This window comes from Leiobunum rupestre, chromosome 3, assembly GCF_980474605.1.
Source record: "Leiobunum rupestre chromosome 3, qqLeiRupe1.1.hap1, whole genome shotgun sequence".
Taxonomy (NCBI): Eukaryota; Metazoa; Arthropoda; class Arachnida; order Opiliones; family Sclerosomatidae; genus Leiobunum; species Leiobunum rupestre.
The window spans coordinates 54,803,744-54,825,996 of NC_143386.1; the positions used below are offsets into that span (position 1 = coordinate 54,803,744).

General features: G+C 40.0%; 3 protein-coding genes across 4 annotated transcripts; all 3 read right to left on the reverse strand.

The window, feature by feature from the left end:
• Positions 1 to 14,679: 14,679 nt before the first annotated feature.
• Positions 14,680 to 15,747, reverse strand: LOC149952657 (COMM domain-containing protein 9-like). Its single transcript, XM_090170217.1, has 4 exons — positions 15,550 to 15,747; positions 15,132 to 15,438; positions 14,967 to 15,070; positions 14,680 to 14,903 (listed from the first exon to the last, which is right to left on the reverse strand). Exons 1-4 carry the CDS (start codon positions 15,598 to 15,600, stop codon positions 14,763 to 14,765), a joined length of 603 nt encoding a protein of 200 aa, XP_090026343.1. The 5' UTR covers positions 15,601 to 15,747; the 3' UTR covers positions 14,680 to 14,762.
• A 121-nt stretch (positions 15,748 to 15,868) lies between these two features.
• LOC149952658 (uncharacterized) lies at positions 15,869 to 17,636 on the reverse strand. The gene is made up of 4 exons (XM_090168696.1): positions 17,269 to 17,636; positions 16,478 to 16,586; positions 16,303 to 16,408; positions 15,869 to 16,242 (listed from the first exon to the last, which is right to left on the reverse strand). The coding sequence occupies exons 1-4, from the start codon at positions 17,292 to 17,294 to the stop codon at positions 16,046 to 16,048; spliced, it is 438 nt and encodes a 145-aa protein (XP_090024822.1). The 5' UTR covers positions 17,295 to 17,636; the 3' UTR covers positions 15,869 to 16,045.
• A 489-nt stretch (positions 17,637 to 18,125) lies between these two features.
• On the reverse strand, positions 18,126 to 20,424 carry LOC149952659 (uncharacterized). Of its 2 annotated transcripts, none has more exons than XM_090170218.1 (2): positions 20,288 to 20,424; positions 18,126 to 20,210 (listed from the first exon to the last, which is right to left on the reverse strand). In XM_090170218.1, exon 2 carries the CDS (start codon positions 20,023 to 20,025, stop codon positions 18,253 to 18,255), a length of 1,773 nt encoding a protein of 590 aa, XP_090026344.1. In that variant the 5' UTR covers positions 20,026 to 20,210; positions 20,288 to 20,424; the 3' UTR covers positions 18,126 to 18,252. The 2 variants fall into 2 exon arrangements, with proteins under 2 accessions (XP_090026344.1, XP_090026345.1); XM_090170219.1 differs by having other exon boundaries at positions 18,126 to 20,228.
• Between the last annotated feature and the right edge of the window lie 1,829 nt (positions 20,425 to 22,253).

The window sequence follows — 22,253 nt, forward strand, 5'->3', positions numbered from 1 at the left end:
ATCAGAAGATGTGTTTCATGTGTACGACAGCAGGCAGTCACTGTAAAGCAACTTATGGGCGATTTACCACCAGCGAGAGTAAATCCTGCTCGGCCATTTTTGAAGTGTGGAGTCGACTACGCAGGACCATTTACCCTTAAACTAATGAAGGGACGAAGTCACCTCAGGTTTAAGGGATACATTGCCGTCTTCGCTTGCTTTACCACAAGATCAATTCATCTTGAAGCATTTCTGGCAGCATTGAAACGCTTTGTTGCTCGACGAGGAAAATGCGCCGACATTTACAGCGACTGTGGAACCAACTTTACAGGAGCCGATCGAGAGATGAAAACATTCATCAAAGTCATAGTCTCTACAAACAACAACGATCAAGTATCACGATGGCTCGCAGACGAAGGAATTAATTGGCACTTCAACCCGCCTGCAGCGCCACATTTTGGAGGCCTCTGGGAAGCCGGGGTGAAGTCCGTCAAGTATCATCTGAAACGAGTTCTTCGCACCATGGTTCTAAACTTTGAAGAAATGCAAACGCTTCTTTGCCAAATCGAAGCTTGCTTAAATTCACGTCCTTTAACGGCGTTAAGCTCGGATCCAAACGACTTCAATGCGTTGACACCTGGACATTTCCTAATCGGAGATGCGCTCACCGCAATACCCGAACCCGATCTCACTTCTAAAACGTCAACCGCCTGTCACGTTGGCAATTGGGCCAACAAGTACTGCAGCACTTTTGGAACCGTTGGCGAAATGAATCCCTCTCTCGCCTTCAACAACGTCCAAAGTGGACTACACCAAAACCGAATCTACGAGTCGGCGACTTGGTCTTGCTCAAGGATGAAGATTTACCTCCAACCAAGTGGAGAATGGCAAGAATCACTGAACTTCATCCAGGACAAGACAATCAAGTTCGCGTCGTAACTGTCAGAACCTCTGACAAATCACTGAAAAGACCCGTAGTTAAATTATGCCAGTTACCACTAGACTGATTTTAATTGTATTCAAACTGTTTACTAAGGGTTATTTATGTATGCAAATGTAACTTTTCGGACTTTTACTATCTCATTTGAAATTCGTTATTTCAAGGCGGGCGGAATGTTCGGTTGTACACATCGTAATTTTGTATAGTACAGGTACCTATATTCGTTTTCAAATGTTTATATAGCGCACGCGCGCGTGAAAGTGAGTTTTTGGTTGCTGTTAAAAAAGGTGTTATTTTGCGCGTGTAAAAATAAATTAACGGCCAGTTCTGTTTTGAAATAAGAGGAAAAAGGTTTACCGGTTTTTATGTCGGAAAAGTTCGCGTCTTTTATTTCGCTGTTCACGACAGCAATAGTCCCACATCGATATATAGATACATCGATGTGGAACTAAAAATGAGAGATCCCTTCAATCACCCCAGAGCTGCGTCCCCCATTCGGGGAGAAGAAGAGGGGCTGGTAGTTCGCCGCGGCGGAGGGTTGAATTCGCTCATTTTTACACAAGGTACATGCGTTAGTTGGCAGAATTTAAATAGTTCTAGAAAATCTCAAACGTTTTCTGTGTGGAATTTCCAAAGTGAAAGATTACCATTCAGATTGATTTTGAAACATGAGTGAAAATATTAACGGAAAACCATTAGATCTAGTTGCCGTAATAGAAAACAAGTTGGCAAGCCAAAATATACCTCTCCTCGGAAGAATTGTCCCTCGCGGTATTAATTTCTCGAGATGACCCTTAAAGATAGATCTCCGCAATTCAGAGTTATTTATTAAAAACGTAATCCAGGTTCAATCCCGCCCGGTATAAAATTTTAATTATAATTAAAATAATTGAGACGAAACAACCGAGTATAATTTATTCAGAATATTATAAATTAAGTAGTTACAACAGTGAGTTAGACGTACTAAAACAATGCACAATTGAATTTAACCCTATTTACAGAACAAATTTATCAGTTAAATGTAATACGAAGCAAATTTTAATGAAAGAAATATCTACAGAGGGTATTTGTATTTTTCTCGCTTGGGAAATAACACAAAAAACCTTCTTTAAACCACTTCACACGAAAAAATGATAATTAAAAGCTAACAATACCGCCCAAAAGCTCAACACAATCAAAAAATTAAAATACAAAAACCCAATCGACCAAACTTTGGAGCCAAAACGACCAATAGAAAAATATATCATAACAACCCAATCAATCAGACCAGAGCAGATCAAAAATAATTAATAGAAAAATATATAATAACAACCCAATCGATCAGGCTTCAGAGCCAGAATAACAAATAGAAAAATTAATAATAACAACCCAATAGATCGGGCTTCAGAGAATCAATCCAAACACCAACACCAATAAAAAAATTAATAGCAAAAAACTAAACACACCTTACCTTTGACAAAGCACAGAAAAGGCACTTAACTTAATTTCAAATATTAAACGTCAAACCAACACCACCGCAATAATACAACAATATCACAAATTTTAAGTCGATAAGAATAAGCATTAATAAATTACGAACTTTCGACCTAGTTATAATCAAACCGCAGAAGTTGGAAAATACAACGTATACACTTTGAAGGTTCCATCAAAAACGATTTTTTTTTATTCAAGGATATTCAAGGAAGAAAGGGCTGATTGAGTCTGAGAAGACCGCGAGCCCGGCGAAACACCATCTGATTAATCAGGGCGAGATATGTGTAACGGCCACGCCAACGGGGGGATACGTGGGGACAGGGGTGGGGACACCCGTGGCGGAAGTATTCCGACCACCCGTTGGGGAATTTTTAGTCGTCCTCACACGACCATCCACAAACTCTGCCTCCCGGACGCCTGGGATTACAGGAGTGAGCCACTACTCCCGGCTCATCAAAAATGATTCTTTCCGAAAATGTAAATGTTCTCAAAACATTAATAGACAAAAAATAAGTGACAAAAAGGTTCCTCCAAAAAAATTTACTATTTCGCGGAAGAAGTAAATAATTTTAAAAGAATAAAAGATAAAAAATATACAACAGCAAAAAAATATACAACAGCAAAAATAAAACGTCAAATAATAGAAGAAAAAAATCTTTAACTCCATTCATTAAAAAAACACTAAACAAAAGCAATTAAGCAACTTATTATATTAAACAAAAAAATTCAAGACTTTATTAACTATTATGCTTACGATGAGTGTATTATTTGAAATATAGCTAAGGAGTTATCGTTGGTTCTGTGGTAGAGCGCTCAACTGCCTAACTGAACGGCCCGGTTTCAAAACCTGGGCGGCGCTTTTGTTTTTAATCAACAGAGAAGACGCTACATTAAAATATCTTCGATGCAAAAATTTAAATCGAACACGAAATTTCGTTCTATATAAATAAACACCGAAATTTAATTATCTATTAATTAGTAATATACACTTCCGATAAATCTGAAAGTCTAATTTCCGAAGAAGCGTGATAAGTATCGGTGGTTCTGTGGTAGAACGTCCGCCTGTCCTACAGGAGGTTTTGGGTTCAAATCCCGCTCGATACGATCGCAAATTAACACTAAGACGAATATCGTGAACAATTGGTGGAAACCCTGCCATTGGATGTTGAGAGGTTGCCCTAACACTCAGCACTCGATCCGTCCCAAAAGTCATGAATAAGAAGAAGTTGGAGAAAAAACACAACCGTCATAACACAGACTCAACATTCCCACTCAACACATAAACATTACGAAAAAATATTCAATCAAACTGAGTTAAAAATCCCGCGACAGTGAGCGTTAACGAAAAGCAACAACCCAACCCAACCCAACCGCAAATTTATCCGTTAACGCTCACCGTCACACGGTGGTTTTGCCAATCTTTAGACTTCGTTCCCTAATTCCAAGCAATTGCGAACGCGGATTTCGAGAAACTGCGTACGCAATGATTAACCTTTGCCCCGAAACTGCGAACGCATTCGCAAGCCTGACAGACAGACCCACAGACAGACAGACACGGTGGTTGTATAACCCCTCCTAGGGGACTTTGTCCCCTCGGAGAGGTAATTATTACGTTCAACACCTAATTAGACAAAGTAGACAAAGACCGCGTCTTCCATTTCGACGTGGTTACGAGTAAGATCATCAAACAAAGATTTGTAGACCAAAAATTACGCTTATTTTTCTTTTGTTGTTTTTTAACGTGAAATATCAATTGTCCGAGTAGTATTTAAAGCGTTTACATTTCAAAGTTAAAACATTATCTCAGCTTGGTCGATTGTTGTCCAGTATGCCTCTTTACACTCGAGATCAGAGCGCTCATATGCTAGAATTATTTTACGGAGAAGGTCGTCGTAATGCTACTCTAGTAAGTCAGTTATTTAGACGAAGATTTCAGACCAAGTCATACGACGGTTCTTAGAGTGGTCCGCGACTTCGACAACTGGGGTAATATCAATCCGAGGTTTCGTGGTCGTGGTCTCCAGGACATCGACATGGAAAACACTATACTTGCCTACTTCGTCGCCTATCCTCGAGCGAGTGTCAGCACTGCCAGCTTTGACTTAGGGTTGGATCGAAACTACGATTGGAGAACACTCAAAGACACCATTTTCATCCTTATCGAGCGACACTTCACCAAGGACTGCATAACGGTGATAGACAGCGCCGACTCGACTTCTGCAATTGGTTTTGCCTCATGGCTGACGCACACCAGGATTTTCACGATCAACTACTGATGTCCGACGAATGTTCATTCGGAAGAGATGGGCCTTTCAACCGTCAAAACCAACATATGTGGGACTACGAGAATCCACACTGGGGATTTCCACACCGTCACCAAGTGCAGTTTCGCTTAAATGTGTGGGCTGGTCTGTTAGGTGACAGAATTATTGGCCCGTTCTTCCTGCCAAATCGTCTGAACGGTCAAAACTACTTCGAGTTCCTTCAAAATGAAATATCCAACGTGTTGGACGACATTCCTCTGGCCGAGTACAGACGCATCTGGTTCCAGCAAGATGGGGCTCCACCTCACCAATATCGTGTTGTGGTTGCATATCTAAACGACGAGTTTCCTGGAAGTTGGATCGGAAGAACTGGTCCTGTTCGTTGGCCTGCAAGATCCCCTGATCTAACACCACTCAACTTTTTTCTTTGGGGATTCGTAAAGGACTACGTATACCAAATACCTGTGACGAGCGTTGAAGATTTACGACAAAGAATCATCGAAGCATGTCGCCGGGTGACTCCAGAAATGGTTCGGGGAGCATTTCGCAATATCGTGCATTGCATCAGAAGGTGGCATTTTTGAAAACATTTTGTAGAAGTCATTAAAAAACATTTGTCACTTGGGCTAATTATTATTTGTTTAGTTTTCGAAATCTTATAACTGAAATGCATGTTACCTACAATTCGTTAAAGGCTATTGCCTGCTAGTATAACTTGTTTTTTCCCCGACCTCCAAACTCAGTGAAAAATAGGTCTTTTTCAACCGAACCAAAATTATTTTTACACTTTCGACTATGCCCTACAACTTTTCTATTGAAACATTTTGCGTGACACCTACCGTTGAAAAAATAAATTTAGTAACCAAAGCCTTCCATACCTAACAAATAAACCCTGAAAATTTCAGAACCCTAGCATAAATACATTTTGAGAAAAATGGCCTGATCGAGCAAATTGAGACACCCTGTATATTGGTTGTGATACCGGCGTTGCAGGTTGCTGTGAATAGCTCAAACAAACTGAAAACATTAGAAGGATTGTGTGTATATATATATTTTTGATACGACCAATCATATTCTGTAATCTAACACGTGAAACCTGTAAGTCTAAGTATTTCATAATTTGGGTTATTTTGGGTCAATTTTTATTGAAGTTTTTACGCTTCAATGATAATAGCAGCTTCTACACAAGATGAAAATGAAATAAGACCGAGTCAACCTTTTAAAACGAGAAATCAACTTTATTTAAGATGAAACATAATACAAACTGAAGCAAGGTTACATTTTGCATGGCGGTTTTTATACTGAAAATGTAACCATTAAAAAACATGGAAGAATAAAACGTTATCGGTGCGACAAATAGAATATGCTTTAAAAAATATATTTACACAATAAAAATATTTTTTTCTTTGTTTACACATCGCATATCTTTATCGCTTCCAATTTTCTTCAACAGTCGTCCTCGATGAAGATATCGTTGTACGCAAAAAGGATCAACATCTGACGTAGGCGTATGAAGACTGTGGCAGGTAATGGCTTGGTTAGGATGTCTGCCAGTTGATTCTCGCTAGACACGTACGTTACGTCGATCTGACCGTTCTGAACAAGCTCCCGACAGTAAAATTGCCGGATACTTATGTTTTGTGCGACGGTGGAACTCCGGATTCTTGATCAATTGAATTGCTCCGGCTTTGTCGACCCGCAGAACTGGAACCTCGTTGAATTGATTTAACCCAAGGCTTCCTTTGATATTCTCGATCCAGACAACATCTTTAGCGGCTTCTGCGGCAGCTACTAGCTCCGCCTCAGTCGTTGAAAGAGCGACTGATACTTGCTTTCTGCTAGCCCAACTCACAGGCGTTTTCCAATGAAGCAGATGATCCCCGAAGTAGAGAGTCTCGTTTTTTCACAACCTCCATAATCAGCATCAGAGTATGGAATTGTAGTCATCGTATTGTTCGATGGAAAGAGCAGCCCCAGGGTCGTTGTACCTCTTAGGTAACGGAAGATTCTCTTTACAGAATTCCAATCTGCTATTGTCGGACTTTCCATCGCTTGTGAAGCACGATTGACTGCATACTCGATATCAGGCCGGGTGCCGAGAGCTGCATATCTGAGACTTCCAATAGCTGAAGCGTAGATGTTTGGCGTCTCAAACTTCTTCTGGCTTTCTTCCTGCATGTCTGCGGATACGGCAGGAGTTTTCATCGGCTTGCAATCGACCATATTGAACCTCTTGAGTACTTTTTCCAGATATGAACTCTGGTGGACAAAAACGGAACCATCGGACGTGCGATCGATTTTCAGACCAAGATAAGTAGAGACTGGGCCAGTGGTGATCTCGAACTCGTCTTTGAAAGATTCCAGGAAAGCATCAATGCCTTCGTCGGACCCTCCAGCAATCAAACCATCATCGACATAGAGAACCAGGATAAGGTATGTATCTCCCGTCGATAGGACGTATAGACAACGATCACCGTCTGCTTGACTGAAACCATAGTCTCGTAATATTTGATCAATTCCGTTGATTCCAGCAACGTGGTGATTGCTTTAAACCATATATTCCCTTGCGAAGTCTCCAGACCTTTCCGCTACCATCGTTGAAACCCTCCGGTTGATGCAAATAGAGTTCTTCAGTCAGATCTCCATATAGGAATGCAGTCTTTACGTCAAACTGCTTTATCTTGAGATTCTTCTGAGCGACTATATTCAAGAAGATACGGATCGTTTCATAGCGGGCAACAGGCGCGAAAGTTTCATAGTAATCAATCCCTTCACGCTGAACATAGCCCTTTGCTACAAGACGAGCTTTGTGTCGGATGACCGTACCATCTGCATCATTCTTAATACGGAAAACCCAGCGATTCAGAATGACGCTTTTATTCAGTGGTGGATCAACCAAACCGTAGACTTCGTGCTCCGCCATGGCTGATAGCTCTTCCGTCCATAGCTTGATTCCATTCTTCAGAGTCGTGATTGGAACGTGCCTCTTCTGCAGTCTTCGGAAGTTCATCGCAGATAAGAAAGACCTTGCCCACTGGTGTACAGGTACAGCAGACATATTTTTCCTTGTCTTCAGTGTCGATCGATTCCGAAGGACAGGACCAGTGACTTCAGTGTGCGTTCCAACGGGTGTGGAGACCACGTCTCGGGATACTTTGACGGATTTGGATGTCTCGTCTTCCGGGTTCCCAACGGCTCTGGATGTGCGGCACGTCTTTGGATACTTCGACGGATTTGGATGTCACGTCTTCTTGGGCATCAACGGATCTCATAGTATCGTCCTCTTGGGCATTGATGGATCTGGTAGTCTCGTCTTCTTGGGCATTGACGGATCTGGTAGTCTCGTCTCAGCAATCCGAATCTTCGGACAAGTGCTCGCCCTGTCTGGTGGCAACATCACATGCAGGAATAAAAGTTTCGATGGAACATTGCTCGGGGTTGAATTTTACGTCTCGGGACCGGAGAACTTTTCTCAGCTCTGGAACGTAGATCCGGTATCCATCTGCATCTCCTTCATATCCAACCAGAAAACCCTTGTAAGCCTTCTTGGATAGTTTCTTGCGATTCACCTTCGGGATATGGACATAGCAGTCGGTTCCGAAAACTCTCAGATGCTTGATCGACGGGGTAGTTTTCCCAGACCATAATTCAAGCGGAGTCTTCCCAGCGATACGAGTCGGTGCTGATCGGTTGAGAATGTAAGTCGTCGTGTTAAAAGCCTTGGCCCAGAGATTCGGCGGCAGATCAGGTCTGGAATGGAGCATCGCTCTTACGGATTCCATGATCGTCCGGTTTTCTCTTTCAGCGACGCCATTTTGCTCCGGAGTGTATGGCATTGACCTTCGATGAGTTAGGCCAACCTCTTCAGTAGTGATACGGTGGAATTCGTCGTTGACATATTCAGTCCCATTATCGGTGATCAGTTCGCGGACAATATGTTCGTAATTCTTGCACACAGCGAGAAACTCCTTGAGATAGTCAACCACTTCAGATTTCTTCGACAGAAAATATGTCATTCGTAAACCGGAATACTCGTCTTTGAAAAGGAGGTAATAGTGCTTTCCTCCAAGCGATGGCGTCGGTGATGGCCCCCAGAGATCTGAATGGACTCTTTCTCCAGGTTTCGTGGCCTTGTCAATATGGGTACCGAAATTTTGACGAGGCATCTTCCCATAGACGCAGCCCTCGCATAGCGTAATCCTTTTCCCGAATCAGTGACTTCATATCCAAGCTTTTTAAAGGTAGCAGCAACATGGCGTTTGTCTTGGTGACCCAAGCGTTCATGCCAAACTTGGAGATCAGCTTTCTTGTCGTTCCTTGGATCTGCGGCAAGGTAGACTCGAATTTGCGGCTGGTCTACCGTGATATCCAAGCGGTACAAGGATTCGACTTTCCCAGGGAGACATAGTTGACGCTTGCCTCTCTTCACGTCGTATAGCCCACAGGTAGTTGATGACGCTCGGAACTCCAGCTTCGGATTACGTCTTATGGCAGCCTTGAGTGAGAAGACGTTGCATGCAAAGTCACTAATATGCCAGACGTCATGGATAACGTCGCAATGAACGGTATTGCCGACTTTGTAACGTATTCGGATGTCCCCTTCTCCGTCTGCTGTCATGTGCGCCTTGTTACCAACTTGTAGCGTAGCTGGGCTATCGAAAGGTCGGAAGTTAACATACTTGGTCGCATCATTCGTAACATGCTGTGTTGCTCCTGAGTCAAAGTACCAGCGGATTTCGGTGGATGACCCAGCCATCAGGCCATTTGCTGCGAGGTAACCGTCGTTACTATTGACCTCCGAGGTGTTGCGGCTGCCTCTGACAGGTTTCCTGGGCTTCTTGCAATCTTTTGAAAAATGACCTGCCTGATTACAGTTGTAGCATCTTGGCAATTTCTTCCGAGGATTCCGGTTCGTTGCCTGTCCGGAGTTTCCGTTGCCTTCTCGACGAGCTATTAGCCCGGATGAATCTGCTGAAGCGTTGTCATCTCGTGTTGTACGTCCAATTAAAAGGCGCTCAAGCTCAGCGACAGTCTGCTTTTCATCCGGCAGTGTATCCCACAGCATGCTGAACTCTCGGTGTTCATCATGCGGCAAGGACTCGAAAATGCAAGCAACCAGAATGCAGCCATCAAAAGAGATATCCTTCTCTCTCTTAGCAGTGGTCAGGATGTCAGCCCACAACGAACGCATTTGAGCAAGGTGTGTTGCCATTTCAACTTCAGAGAACTTTGTGGCTCGCATTAATTTAGCTAGAAGCTTCCGGAGCCGGTTCGATGACTTCTGCTCTAAGATCTCGAGAAGCTTGTCCCATATCTCTTAGGGCATCTCGCAGTCAGCAATCATGTTCTGGACTTTACGGGATAACGCTGACCAAATGACTGTACGGCTTATGCTGACCACTACTTGATATTTCTTGAAAACAGCCGCATACGTTTCTTCTGTTGACGTGGTTCTGATCGGTTCTGTCCAATCGCCTGTGATAATACCGTAGACATCTCGGATTATCAGGACATCGCTGACTTGTCTCTTCCAGCTACTCCAGTTCTCGGGACCAGACAGTCTGTCTATGTCTTGGCTCAGGAGACTGTCCTTCATCAGGATTCAGTGTACCAGGAAACAGGAACCAGTTGAGAAAAGACCGTCAGTGGAACATCGACATCTTGGTGGCGCAATGGGAGCGTGCTGGGCCCATAACCTATTGAAGTTTTTACGCTTCAATGATATAGCAGCTTCCACACAAGATGAAAATGAAATAAGACGGAGTCAACCTTTTAAAACGAGAAATCAACTTTATTTAAGATGAAACATAATACAAACTGAAGCAAGGTTACATTTTGCATGGCGGTTTTTATACTGAAAATGTAACCATTAAAAAACATGGAAGAATAAAACGTTATCGGTGCGACAAATAGAATATGCTTTAAAAAATATATTTACACAATAAAAATATTTTTTTCTTTGTTTACACATCGCATATCTTTATCGCTTCCAATTTTCTTCAACAATTTTCCATTCGGTCAAAGAAATTTTTACTTTAAAAACGGTAGCGTGCATTTTTATAATTGAAAAGTTTCCATGAACTATATAAACAGTAACTTGCAGGTCCTGGCTCTCGGCAGGGCCAGTAACAGACTATTTTGTGCCCTAGGTGATTTGAGTTACTAAATAGACCAAGAGTCTCAAGGGCCAAGGGTCCGCCACTTCAAGGAATTATGCATGTACAGGCCCTGATTCCCCTATTCCGAATCAGAGGAATCTTAAATTTTTCCGGAATTAAAGGATCATTTTCGGATCTGGAATCATAACCGAATCATGAAATCTTACAGGGTATCAAATTCGAATCATTGAATCATCTCAGGAATCTGGAATCATACCAGAATTGTGGAATCACCTGGGGAATCAAACTCTAGTGCAGATGGAGTCTTTTCCGGTTAACCATGGAGGATATGCAGCTCCAGAATCTATTCCCTGTATGCTCAGCTCCTGCATGAACGGCTCGGTGCTGGTCCCGAAGATGGTATACCGAAAATAGTATATTCGTCTTCTATCTGTGGAATTTCTCGCTTCCGAGATGTTATTTAAAAATAATAATACTTGCATTTTAACATAATCTTTGCATCATTTGCTTATATTTTGGTAAGTTTATTTAAGAAAAAAACGTTCTTATGCATTTTAAGACGCTAGATGATAGGCGTTACCTCGGAGAAACTAGGCTCTTTTCGGTCGCGAATACCTGCCGAGCTGAGTGCCAACAACCCCTCTAATCATTTACGCTATATAGACAAAGGTTTACCATAGACGCGCCTGCAAGACTGCGAGCCTGCTTAGTGCCTTGATAAAAATCGTACCGAAAAGGAAAAAATCCATTCCTGAACTGAAAAAGTGCATTTACATCCCGAAAGTTACCTTTTCCATCCATTCCCATTGCATTTGACCGAAACTTTTCCATTCCGTCCATTCCCGCGGGAAATGGAAAAAATCCATTCCCATGCAGCTCTCTCGAGCTCTCTACTCAAAGTCACGTACTTCTGTCTTGTACACTAAATCTTTTAGATAGCCGCAGAGGAAAAGAAATCGCACGGGTTTAAATCTGGAGATCGGGCCGGCCACTAATTTACTTGGCGTCCAAATATAAAGGAAACGTGGCATCCAGATGAGATCTAACTTATCGACTAAAATGAGCTGGAGCTCCGTCATGCAAAAACCACATGCACCGTCTGGGTTTTAACGACACGTCGGCGAGTAACTCGGGAATGCCTCACCATTTATCGTGGGTGGTAGAAAATAAGGTCCAAATAGATGATCGCCAACAATGTGACACCAGAGTTTGAGGCTAAAGTTGCTGAGAACTAACACTTGTTGGTTGAGGGTTACTCCACTGGTGATTTTTAAGTAAATTGAGCATTCCGTCACGACAAAAATTGGACTAATCGGATGTTAGGAGAATACTGGGGAGCTGTAGGTCAACACTTACTCTATTCACATTCAACTGACTAAAGTCAATTCGTCAAGACAGAATTGAAGTAAAATGACGTCATATGGCTACACTTTTTAACCTGCTCAAAAAACCCAGAATAGGCGAAAGTAATCTAGCTTATATAGAAAATTTATCTGCTTAAATTTCGTTTCACGAAAACATAACGGGTTTTGAACTTCTTCACATGTGGCAAGCTTTTAATAACGAAAATCCAATTGTTAAATGCTATTTAATGACTTAGGCCTAAGGTGGTGTCTTGCCTAGCTGATTATTATTATTATTAAATAAATAAATAAGAAAAATGAGTCATATATTGATGACCTCACTACCGGTCGCTATCTTAAAAACAAAACAAATAAATAACCTTTAACCTTTAACTATTCCCTTCTTACTCCAACTCTTTTTTTTCGTCAAGATAGAATAGAGTAGTAGCAGGTAGTAGCACTCCGTAGTTTTGGCCATGGCCGCCATTGTGGGCGCGAAGTTTTTATGAATAGGAAAAAGCATGGATGACGTCGTGTGACGTAGCACTGCCATTACTATATTGGAGTAAAATGACGTCATAGGGCTACACTTTTTAGCCTGCTCAAAAAACCGAGAGCAGGCGAAAAAAAACCACCTTATTGTCAGAGTCCGACAACCGCGCTCGCGCTCTCCTCTTTTTTGTCCGAGACTGGAGCTCGCACTCGCGCTCTTCTCTTTTTTGCTGGAGAGGGGAGCTCGCGCTCTTCTCTTTTTTGCCCGAGACTGGAGCTCAAAAATAACTCTCGCTCTTTTGGAGCTCAGAGAGCGGCCACCTCTGGTATTTTTATTAGGGCATTACTAACTTTGTGCAAAAATTTTACTGTCTTGTAATTAATTTTAGGTAAAAGAGGGTAATGAGTGCACTGAACTCCTCTAAAATTTTATTTGAAAAAGCGTTAAAAGGGTGATAGAAGGGGAGAGTTTCGTTTGGCCGACTTCTCATTTGGCCGACCACAAAATACACGTTACGCCGACTGTCCATTTGGCCGACTGCACATTTGGCCGACTGAGAAGTCGGTCATATGGACAGTCGGCCAAATGGACTGCTCATTTGACCGACTGAACATTTGTCCGACTGTCCATTTGGCCGACTGAGAATTCGGCCAAATGGGCAGTCGGCCAAATGGACAGTGCATTAGACCGACTGCTCATTTTTCCGACTACTCATTTAGCCGACTGCTCGTTTGGCCGACTGCTCGTTTGGCCGACTGCTCGTTTGGCCGACTACTCGTTTGGCCGACTACTCATTTGGCCGACTACTCATTTCGCCGACTGCTCATATGTCATTTAGACGATACTAGGTGCGTTTGGCTAGGTACTGTCCTCTAGGTCGCGTTTTAGAAGGCCCAGCTTGGTTATAAAGAACGGGGCTGGGGGGGCGCCGGTCCGGCCCCCCAGCGCTCGAGCGAAGTGAGTGCGCGGCGCCATCAGGCGCCAATACTTAGAATACATTGCCCGTTCTATAAGTCAACCTAACACTAAAGACATAGATAAGGACAGGCTATAGTATAAGAGTCAGTGAAATGAGCAGTCGGTTAAATGAGCAGTCGTTCAAATGAGCAGTCGTTCAAATGAGCAGTCGGCCAAATGAGCAGTCGGCCAAATGAGCAGTCGGTCAAATGAGTAGTCGGCCAAACGAGCAGTCAGCCAAACGAGCTGTTGGCCAAACGAGCAGTCGGTCAAATGAGTAGTCGGACAAATGAGCAGTCGGTCAAACGGGCTGCTCATTTGGCCGACCAGAATTTCAGCTAAAAGAGCAGTCGGCCAAATGAGTAGTCGGCCTAATGAGTAGTCGGCCATATGGGGTACGTTCAGTAACGCTCATCAAAAACATCGCTGAGTAATCGATGCCAACATTTTTCACGTTTCCGATTTGACGTCACGATAGGCATCCGATGCTCATCAAAAAAACCATCTCGGCGAGAAGGTTTTTTTGATGACTTGACGTCAAACGCGTCGGTGTTAACATTTATAGCCGCGATCTTTAAAAACCGCGCTGACTAAAATAACACCGTTCAGTAACTTCCTACGTCACTATGACGATGAGCGGTCATCAAGCAAACATCAAGTAAAAACTGATTTTTTCCAGATTCGCGTTACTGAACGTACCCAAGGTAAAGGAGGATGATTTAAAAAATCAGGTAGGAGGGTCCTGGACTCCCAAAAGAAAATCGGATGGTAGAGTGGTCTGCGTCGTGCATCCAGTATATTCTTGTAAAAATAATAACTATTTAATATTTGATTGCTCGATATTCATTCCTTATCCCAGTTATCCGTCATCAATTTGACAAAAATCAAGAAAGAAATGGAAGGTAAGGTACGATCACTTTATTCCTATTGAAATTGGAAAAATGGTTTCGAATTGATAGCAATAAAATGAAAAAATATATTAGAGCAGATTCAAGCACACAAAATCAAACATGAAACCAACAATCTTGGCTTTTTGTGGCAGCAAATGGAAAACACGCTACACTACCAATTCCTGTTTTAAGTGGCTAATAAAAAATTATTTCATTCCAAAAATGAGTAATTTTTATTATAATTGAAATAAACAGATTGTTTTTATACAATGAAAAAAAACTAAACATATAAATGAAGTATATCCTACTTATTAGCTACGGCTGTCAATTGGTCTCTAATACGACCTAAGCCATGGAGCATTGTGTCTAACGTTTCTTTACTTAATTCAACATTGACCATTTTTGTTGTAGTTTCTCTGGATGCATTTTTATTATCATCTTCAACCTATATAAAAAGTTAAAAAAGTTCATTAACATAATGTTAATTTTAAGAAAAGGGATAAATTACTTTTAACTGTAAAATACAAGATGGTATGTTTGGCTTCTTATCATCATCAGAAGCCATTTTTACATCAACTCTCCAGTTAAAATCAATTAACTTAGGAATTGAAACTATAAAAAATGGTGTTGATGTAAATGAAATTAGATTTCAAAGATTTAAAAATATTTATACCAGAATTTTTAATTGTTTCTGAACGCCATTCTGGTACGCATTCAACAAAAATCTTAACTAAAAGCTCTTTTAAATTGGAATGTACATTATCAGGAAATAAAACTGATATAGATTCACTCGTTGACAAATTTTCATACAGAATATACTTAATTAAACTCACTAAAGATGCAATTAAAGTAATGGATTCACGATTGGTTATTGAAAACGTTGCTACAGTTTTCTTTACAACGTTTTCATAAGTATTGCTATTATTTATAGTGGAGTAAACGTCACATAAGAGCTCAAGCACTTGTTTTTTTGATGAAGCCTGTAAAATACATAAATTAGATAAAAATGTTTACGCCTCCTTCGCTAAGGATCATCATTATTAATTTATTTTTCCTTTTTGATTCGAAACTTAGTAACAAAATAAAATTACTTTCAACAGCAGCGAGAAACTATTAAAATCAACTGCAGTAAGTGCAGACATTTTATTTCATAAAAGTAAACTTTACTTTAATGATTTACACTAACCCTTGGCTTATCAAAAAGTCTACAAAATCATGGAAGAGAACAGAGAAGACACTACGTCATCATCACTTCACATACGTCATGAAACGTGACGGAGGATTGAGATAAAACCGCCATCTCTTGGCAGTAGGCCAAAAATTAAAATCCATGTTAGATAGCCTATCAGTAAAAGACAATAGCGCGAAATTCAACGTACCCATAAAAATGACAGGAAAGAAAACAAAATGTAACTCAAAGAAAGCTTAATTTATTTAACAAAAATGTACATGGACATATATGGTGATGAACATGAAATGCGTTAAAAAAAAATGACTGTCCCTACTTCTGAACCAATATAAAAATGAAGGGTGGAATATTATTAGCTTCTTTTTGAGAGAAAAAAAAACATGTCCTTAACTAAACATTTAAGCAGTAGCCACCTCAGGAGCTGCGGCTTCTTTTTCTTTCTCAGTTTCAGTCTTTTTCTCTTCTGTCGTTTCTGTGTCTAGTTTAGCTTTCTTTTCGGGGCTAGCCTCTACTTTGTCACCTGCACCATCTTCGATTTTCCTCTTAACAGCTGAATCTTCATCAGTTTCCTTTTCAGTCGAATCCACTTTGTCACCTGAACATAAAAATCAGTTTTTTTTTCTGACAGAAACCATGAACTGAGAGTTCAACTTACCAGCGCCATTTTCTACAGTTTCGGTTTCATCTTTCTTTTCTTCATCCTTAGCTTTATCATCTTTGGTTTCCTCTTTTTCCTCTGGCTTTTTCTCTTCAGAGGTTGTCTTTAAAAAAATTAAAGAAAGAGTTATGTCCATCTTCTGAAATTCTCAGATATAAATTAATCATATTACTTCTTTCACTGGCTCTACAACTGGTTCTGTAGCTTCTAACTTTTCTTTGACTGGAGACTCCATGGTCTCGTCCTTTTTCAGTTCATCAACTGATTCGGCATGTTCAGAACTACGTAAATTAAGTATGTTGAATTATTTCACTTTTAGCTTATACCTTAAAAAACGACACGATAAAAATATATCTACAATTAATTTAATTCACTTTCCGTCTACGTTGCCGGTAACAAGCACGTCGCGAAAAAACACGCAACAAGTGGTTCAAAACTTTAAAACTAGTTTAAACAATGAGTACGAGAACCCCCGCGAAACTGGCCGGCGTCTGTCGAAAACAAAAAATAGCCAACGTGCTAAGAATTCACAAAGGAGAACCACTACTGGCTCCACAAACCGAGGCCGTCTCGATTTTCAAGAACAAAGAGAAACCCCCATAGATTTTTCCAGACAGAGGAAAATGATACAAAACTTATATTTCTTGAAATAATTATATAACTAGGGGATTAAAAATCGAAAGTCGGTTATTAGGAAAATCATTTCAACTATTATCTTTATTGATTCACGAAGTTCCTAAACAAAATTATAAGTTTTCGTTTTGGATTTATAAAAAGAGGCAAAAAGTCAAAATGCCGGTTACGATGGCGAGTTTGTAACCGGTGGCGAGGGTGCCCGTTGACAACGGCGCCCAATGGTTTCCGCGGGAAGAGCGGGGAGACGCGCCGGTCAAGTTAATCTCGTTTAATTTTAGAGTGGAATTGAACTTGTAAATAACAAACAAAACTTAAATTGACACTTACCTGGGTCTCGACCTGGTGGAAGGCATGTTTAATACGTGAAAAGCGACTAAAAATCAAGCTGTCTCGAAGAAAAACGAAGCGCGCTCACGTGCTGACGTGCCTAGGACCGTACGCTAGAACCGAAAAAACGGGACAAAGAGAAGACGCTCTAATATAAGCGCGCGAAAAATAGACGGGAATGACTCGTGACCGCCGTAAACCAATGAAAAGCAACAAAGATCCGGAGTAATTTCGCGCCCTTTGTCGGCTTAAAGAGAATGGAACAGCCAAATGGCGTACTCCCCAATAATAATTATTGAAATATTTTTGAAGAGACTTGCAAAGAAATCTTACGACGTTCTTAAAAACGTTCTACCACGATAAATGTCATGAAAGAAATGATAGTGTAACGACTTAACGCCGTATCTTTATATTTATACAGCAAATAGCAAACGGGGAGGAAAACCAATTGACGGACTGTGACGTCAATACTACAACCAATCATGTAGTAAAATAGTAAAAAAAAATTGGCGGGGAAAACGCATTTTTTTCTTTCATAGTTTTGCTTTTAGGGGAAGGGGTAGGAAATTTCCCTGGATCAGCGAAACAATTTTACTGATATGTCGTATATTTTGTCCAACAGTCCAAGTGATTAAGTTTAAAGAAATATTAGAAATGAAGCCTGTTTACTTTTTGTAATACAGAATACCAGTAATATGTAATATCTGAAATAATATATTTGAATGTTTCAAATTAATTTGACAGACTGAACGAGAGCTGTCAACTTGCATAATGCGGAAAGTTTAAACTCCCATTTATACGTTTTTGGGGCAACAATGGTGGCTAATTAAATCCCAATACATGTCTGTCCGCTTTTCAAAATTTCTGTTTTGTTTCTTAATTCTTTATTAATTTTGAAAAATAACGTATTTACAAGCATCACTACATATAAAACTTTTGTGTAATAACATTTCATTAAAGGCACAATAAAAATTTAAGTTCCTTTTAATCATTTATATGTTCATCTATATATTTATCTTGAAAATTTCCATCTTTATTTACAAATCTCCTAATGGTTGATCTACTAGGCATACCAAGAATATTATAGTGTTGCAAAAACTGGTATCCTTTCTGAGACCTTTTTAACAACACCGTGAAGATGGTCATATTTTCAAAGGAAAATTTCACCATTTTCTTGTCAAAATTGTTGATTTGCTCCATGAGAAAAATTGCTTGAGCATTTCCAAGTTTTTTCATCTCTTCAATTTTATCAACTTGTTCATACAATGGTTTTCTTCTCTCATTCAACTGCTTTTGCATGGTTTTAATCTTCATTTGCAACATCTCGTTTTTTTTCTTGATCCTGGAGAGCCTTTTATTCATATTAATAAACTGTTTTTTATTGTTGACCATTGTTGCTTTATCCCTAAATGTTTTCTTGACTGTTTGAGATTGGCCAACTGAAATGTTACTCTTTGATTCATTTCTATTATTCAACACAGCAGGTACTCCAATAACACCGTTGATGGCTGTAATAGTTTCCTGAATTTGCTTGATATACTGACCCATTTCGCTTTTAGTTTTCATATTCCCAAACGTCTTTGGGTGCATCAATAAATTTTGTTTAACAGGATCTGTGGACATAGTTGAAGACGAAGAAGCATTGTTGGCAAGAATGGTTTTGGGCACTGGTATTGTTTTGAAAGAAGTAGTTTTGGGAGTAGATGAAGTAATGGGTGAAAAACTTAATAACTCATTGTTTAAAGTTATAGTCTTCTCAATCCTTTTTGATTTTGAAGACATTTCGGATAAATATTCATTTGTGCCACTTTTGCTGTTAATTTTAGGCACTCTCTTAGCTGGAATAGCAGGTTCTTCATCTATATCTATGCATATTATTGAGTCATTATCGGGTTCTGGTTCACTTAAATGTAGACGCTCTAATTTTACCACAGGGTTCATATCACTGTTTGTGGGATAATTGTTTAGTGAGGGGACTAGTTTGTAAATAATCTCAGATTCTTTACTGTAGCCTTTACCGGGAGGTTTAGAAATTGTATTAGAGGCGATCATAAAAGGTTGAATATCGGAAGATATTGAGGAGCTGGCAGATGAAGGCACAATTGGATGTTTATTGAAAATTATTAAGGGTTGAATGTTGGCTAATGTGGCAGAGTTAGATAGAGTTGCAGTTTTAGGAAGAATTGTAACAGGTTCATTTTGAACTTGAAGATAATGCATGACTGGTTTTTTGCCCGAGGATGAAAAGTTATTTCCTGAAGTTTTTAAAGGAGATGCATTTGATTTTGCATACTGTGTTCTTTCTGAATGTAAAGCCACCGAGTTGGTTGAAAGGGGTACTGTATTAGATGAATTCTCTGTAATACAATTAATGTGTTTTTTTAGACTCTCTTTTACCAGTTGACTTGACTGTTCCATTTTGTCTTCAGATATTTTATACTTGGTTGGAGTTATGTACTTTGTTTTGCTTTTAGTACCAACTATTGGCTTTCCATTATTTTTCTTTTTGAATTGAAGGTACTCTTCATAAAGATTTCTATTTGTCATACCTAGTCTTTTCAGAAAAGTACTACGATCACCTTTCTTTTGAAGAATTCGAGGTATAGCCTTATTTGCACCAAATTGATTATCATAATTCAAACTTCTTACTTCTTTAATTTGCAATTTCATATCATTGCATGAATCTTCAATAATCTCGGGAGAAATTTCAATTTTGAATGGCGGATCTATCATACCAATGTTTGTTAATGCAGCCATATTGATAATGTTAAAAATTTATCTCTGCTTTCATTTGTTGGTTTTGGTCATATGTTTTTCATAAATTTCTGCACGTCAACTACAACAGCTACAATGCCATTTAGGTCACAGAAGACATCTCCTCAATATCCCTACAGCATAGCAACTGCTGAGCAGTTATTGTAATGCAGTAGTAAAGCCAAGTCCTAAACAAAAATAATAATCTAAACATCTCTTTTTATTTTGAAATAAAAATAAAGAAATAAACATTATTTTAACTTACGAAAAATTTTGATGAACCCATCAAAGAATTTTCCTTTCTTGTAGTTTTTTCATTTTCAATAAAATAACATTTAATCCTTCGAAATCCTACTTTAGTACTTTGGCGGTAAGAGGGAGTCTTGTCCAATTGCCTTCTATCAATGCCTCCAGGTAGCGTGGCGTTCGCAGCTTCCCCCCATAGAAATAGAAATGAGACTAGAACCACGATCGGATTGGGGGAGATGTACCAGCTAGAAGGCCGCCATTAGAGAAGAACCAACATATCCGCGCCATCTAATAACAAAATATTGACAGTAACTTGCAACAAATTCAACGGTTCAAGATTTAGACACCGGTGTTTTACTGTACGATTTTTTAAACTTCCGGTATGACGTTACGCTGCTCAACCGATTGAAAACATTTCAATCGTCTGGGCGAGCCGGTTCATTTGCAGCGTGACGTCACAACGTTAAGGAAAGTAATGGCGTTTAACCGATTGCGTGAGTACAGAAAAGCGTTCAGTAGCTCTTGACGTAACGCTGCAAACGATATGCAATGGTTCAGAACCGCTTCTGCCAGGGGGCTATTCTGTAAACATTCGAACGGGAATTCGATTTCGATACCCTATACCTTGTCGAGATCGACTTCGACAATTTGCATTGATTTATGCTTATTCGAAATCTTTACCGAATACCATTCGTCGAGATCTCGAAGTTCAAAATCTAGTTTTCGATCGAAAATTGGATTTCGAATATTTACAGAATAGGCCCCAGGGACCCTATTCTGTAAGCACTTCTCGATCGAGCTCTCTCTCGATCTCGAATCGCTCTCACGAGATGTCGAAAAACGCTATTCTATAAAATATTTGTCGAAAAATGCTACTCGAATTCGATGGACTTCTCGAAGTCGATCTCGTCGTGTCCGAAGCTTACGAGATCGCTTTCGACAGAGGTTTCAACCAATCATCGAGCTAGTAGTTCTTTTTAACTACCTCCCCCCCCCCTTCTCCCGTGTTGCCAAAAAGCTACCACTACCCAAACCGTCTTTCTTAGGGAAAAAAGCAATGGCACTTGCTATAGCTCGGCTTGTATTGTTAAATATAGCCTTAGAAATCGATAATGGGCGTAATTTTCAAAGATAAAGAGTTATAAGAGACCAAACAATAAATCCTTTGGACTTAGAGCTCTGCGTTTGGATAAGAAATAATAACTTTATTCATTTTTATCCACAAACGAAAATTATCAAAAAAAAACCCGATTATTTGACATGTTAAATCAGAGATGGGCAAAAATTGCGAGCGCTCATATTTGAAAATCCTTTGCAATGAGCGAGCACTGTAGATTAGAAGTCAGCTAATCTTGTTCAGAGTTAGGGCAAAACTGAGGCAGCTCAGTAGGAGCGCCGAGATATTATCTCAGTCGTTGATCGCTCACGGCGCTTTGAGCGAGATCTGCCGATCGACGCGCTAGCATGCTCACTTCTGAGCGCCGCGTCGTCTAGCGGCCAAATAGTTCGTTCAATAAAAAGCGCTGCCGTAAAGTCGAGAGAGATCTACCCGAGCGACGGGATGAATATTTTTCTTTAATTTCTCATCATTACCCGAGCGATTGAATTCACTTTTTAAGGCTGACGGATCTCAATCACGGTGAGCGACCGGATGGTTTTTTCGTCCACAACCGCTCACTCGGCGGGAGGTCTACGTGTCCAAATTATTATTTTTTTTATCATCATAACTTATTTTTTAATTGTTATAATCAGTGACGGGATGAATATTTTTCTTTAATTTCTCATCGATTTGTGCGTTCTAAAAATTAAATAAAAAGCGGAACAGAGGGTGCCCAATACTAACCACAAAAATTAAAAAATATTATAAAGGAATACGAAAAACAATTCCATATCTATATTTATTTATTTATTTATTATTAAGAAAAATACAAGTTACAAAGCTAGAATAGCTTGTATATAACCCACAAGTGGAAAAGCAAGAA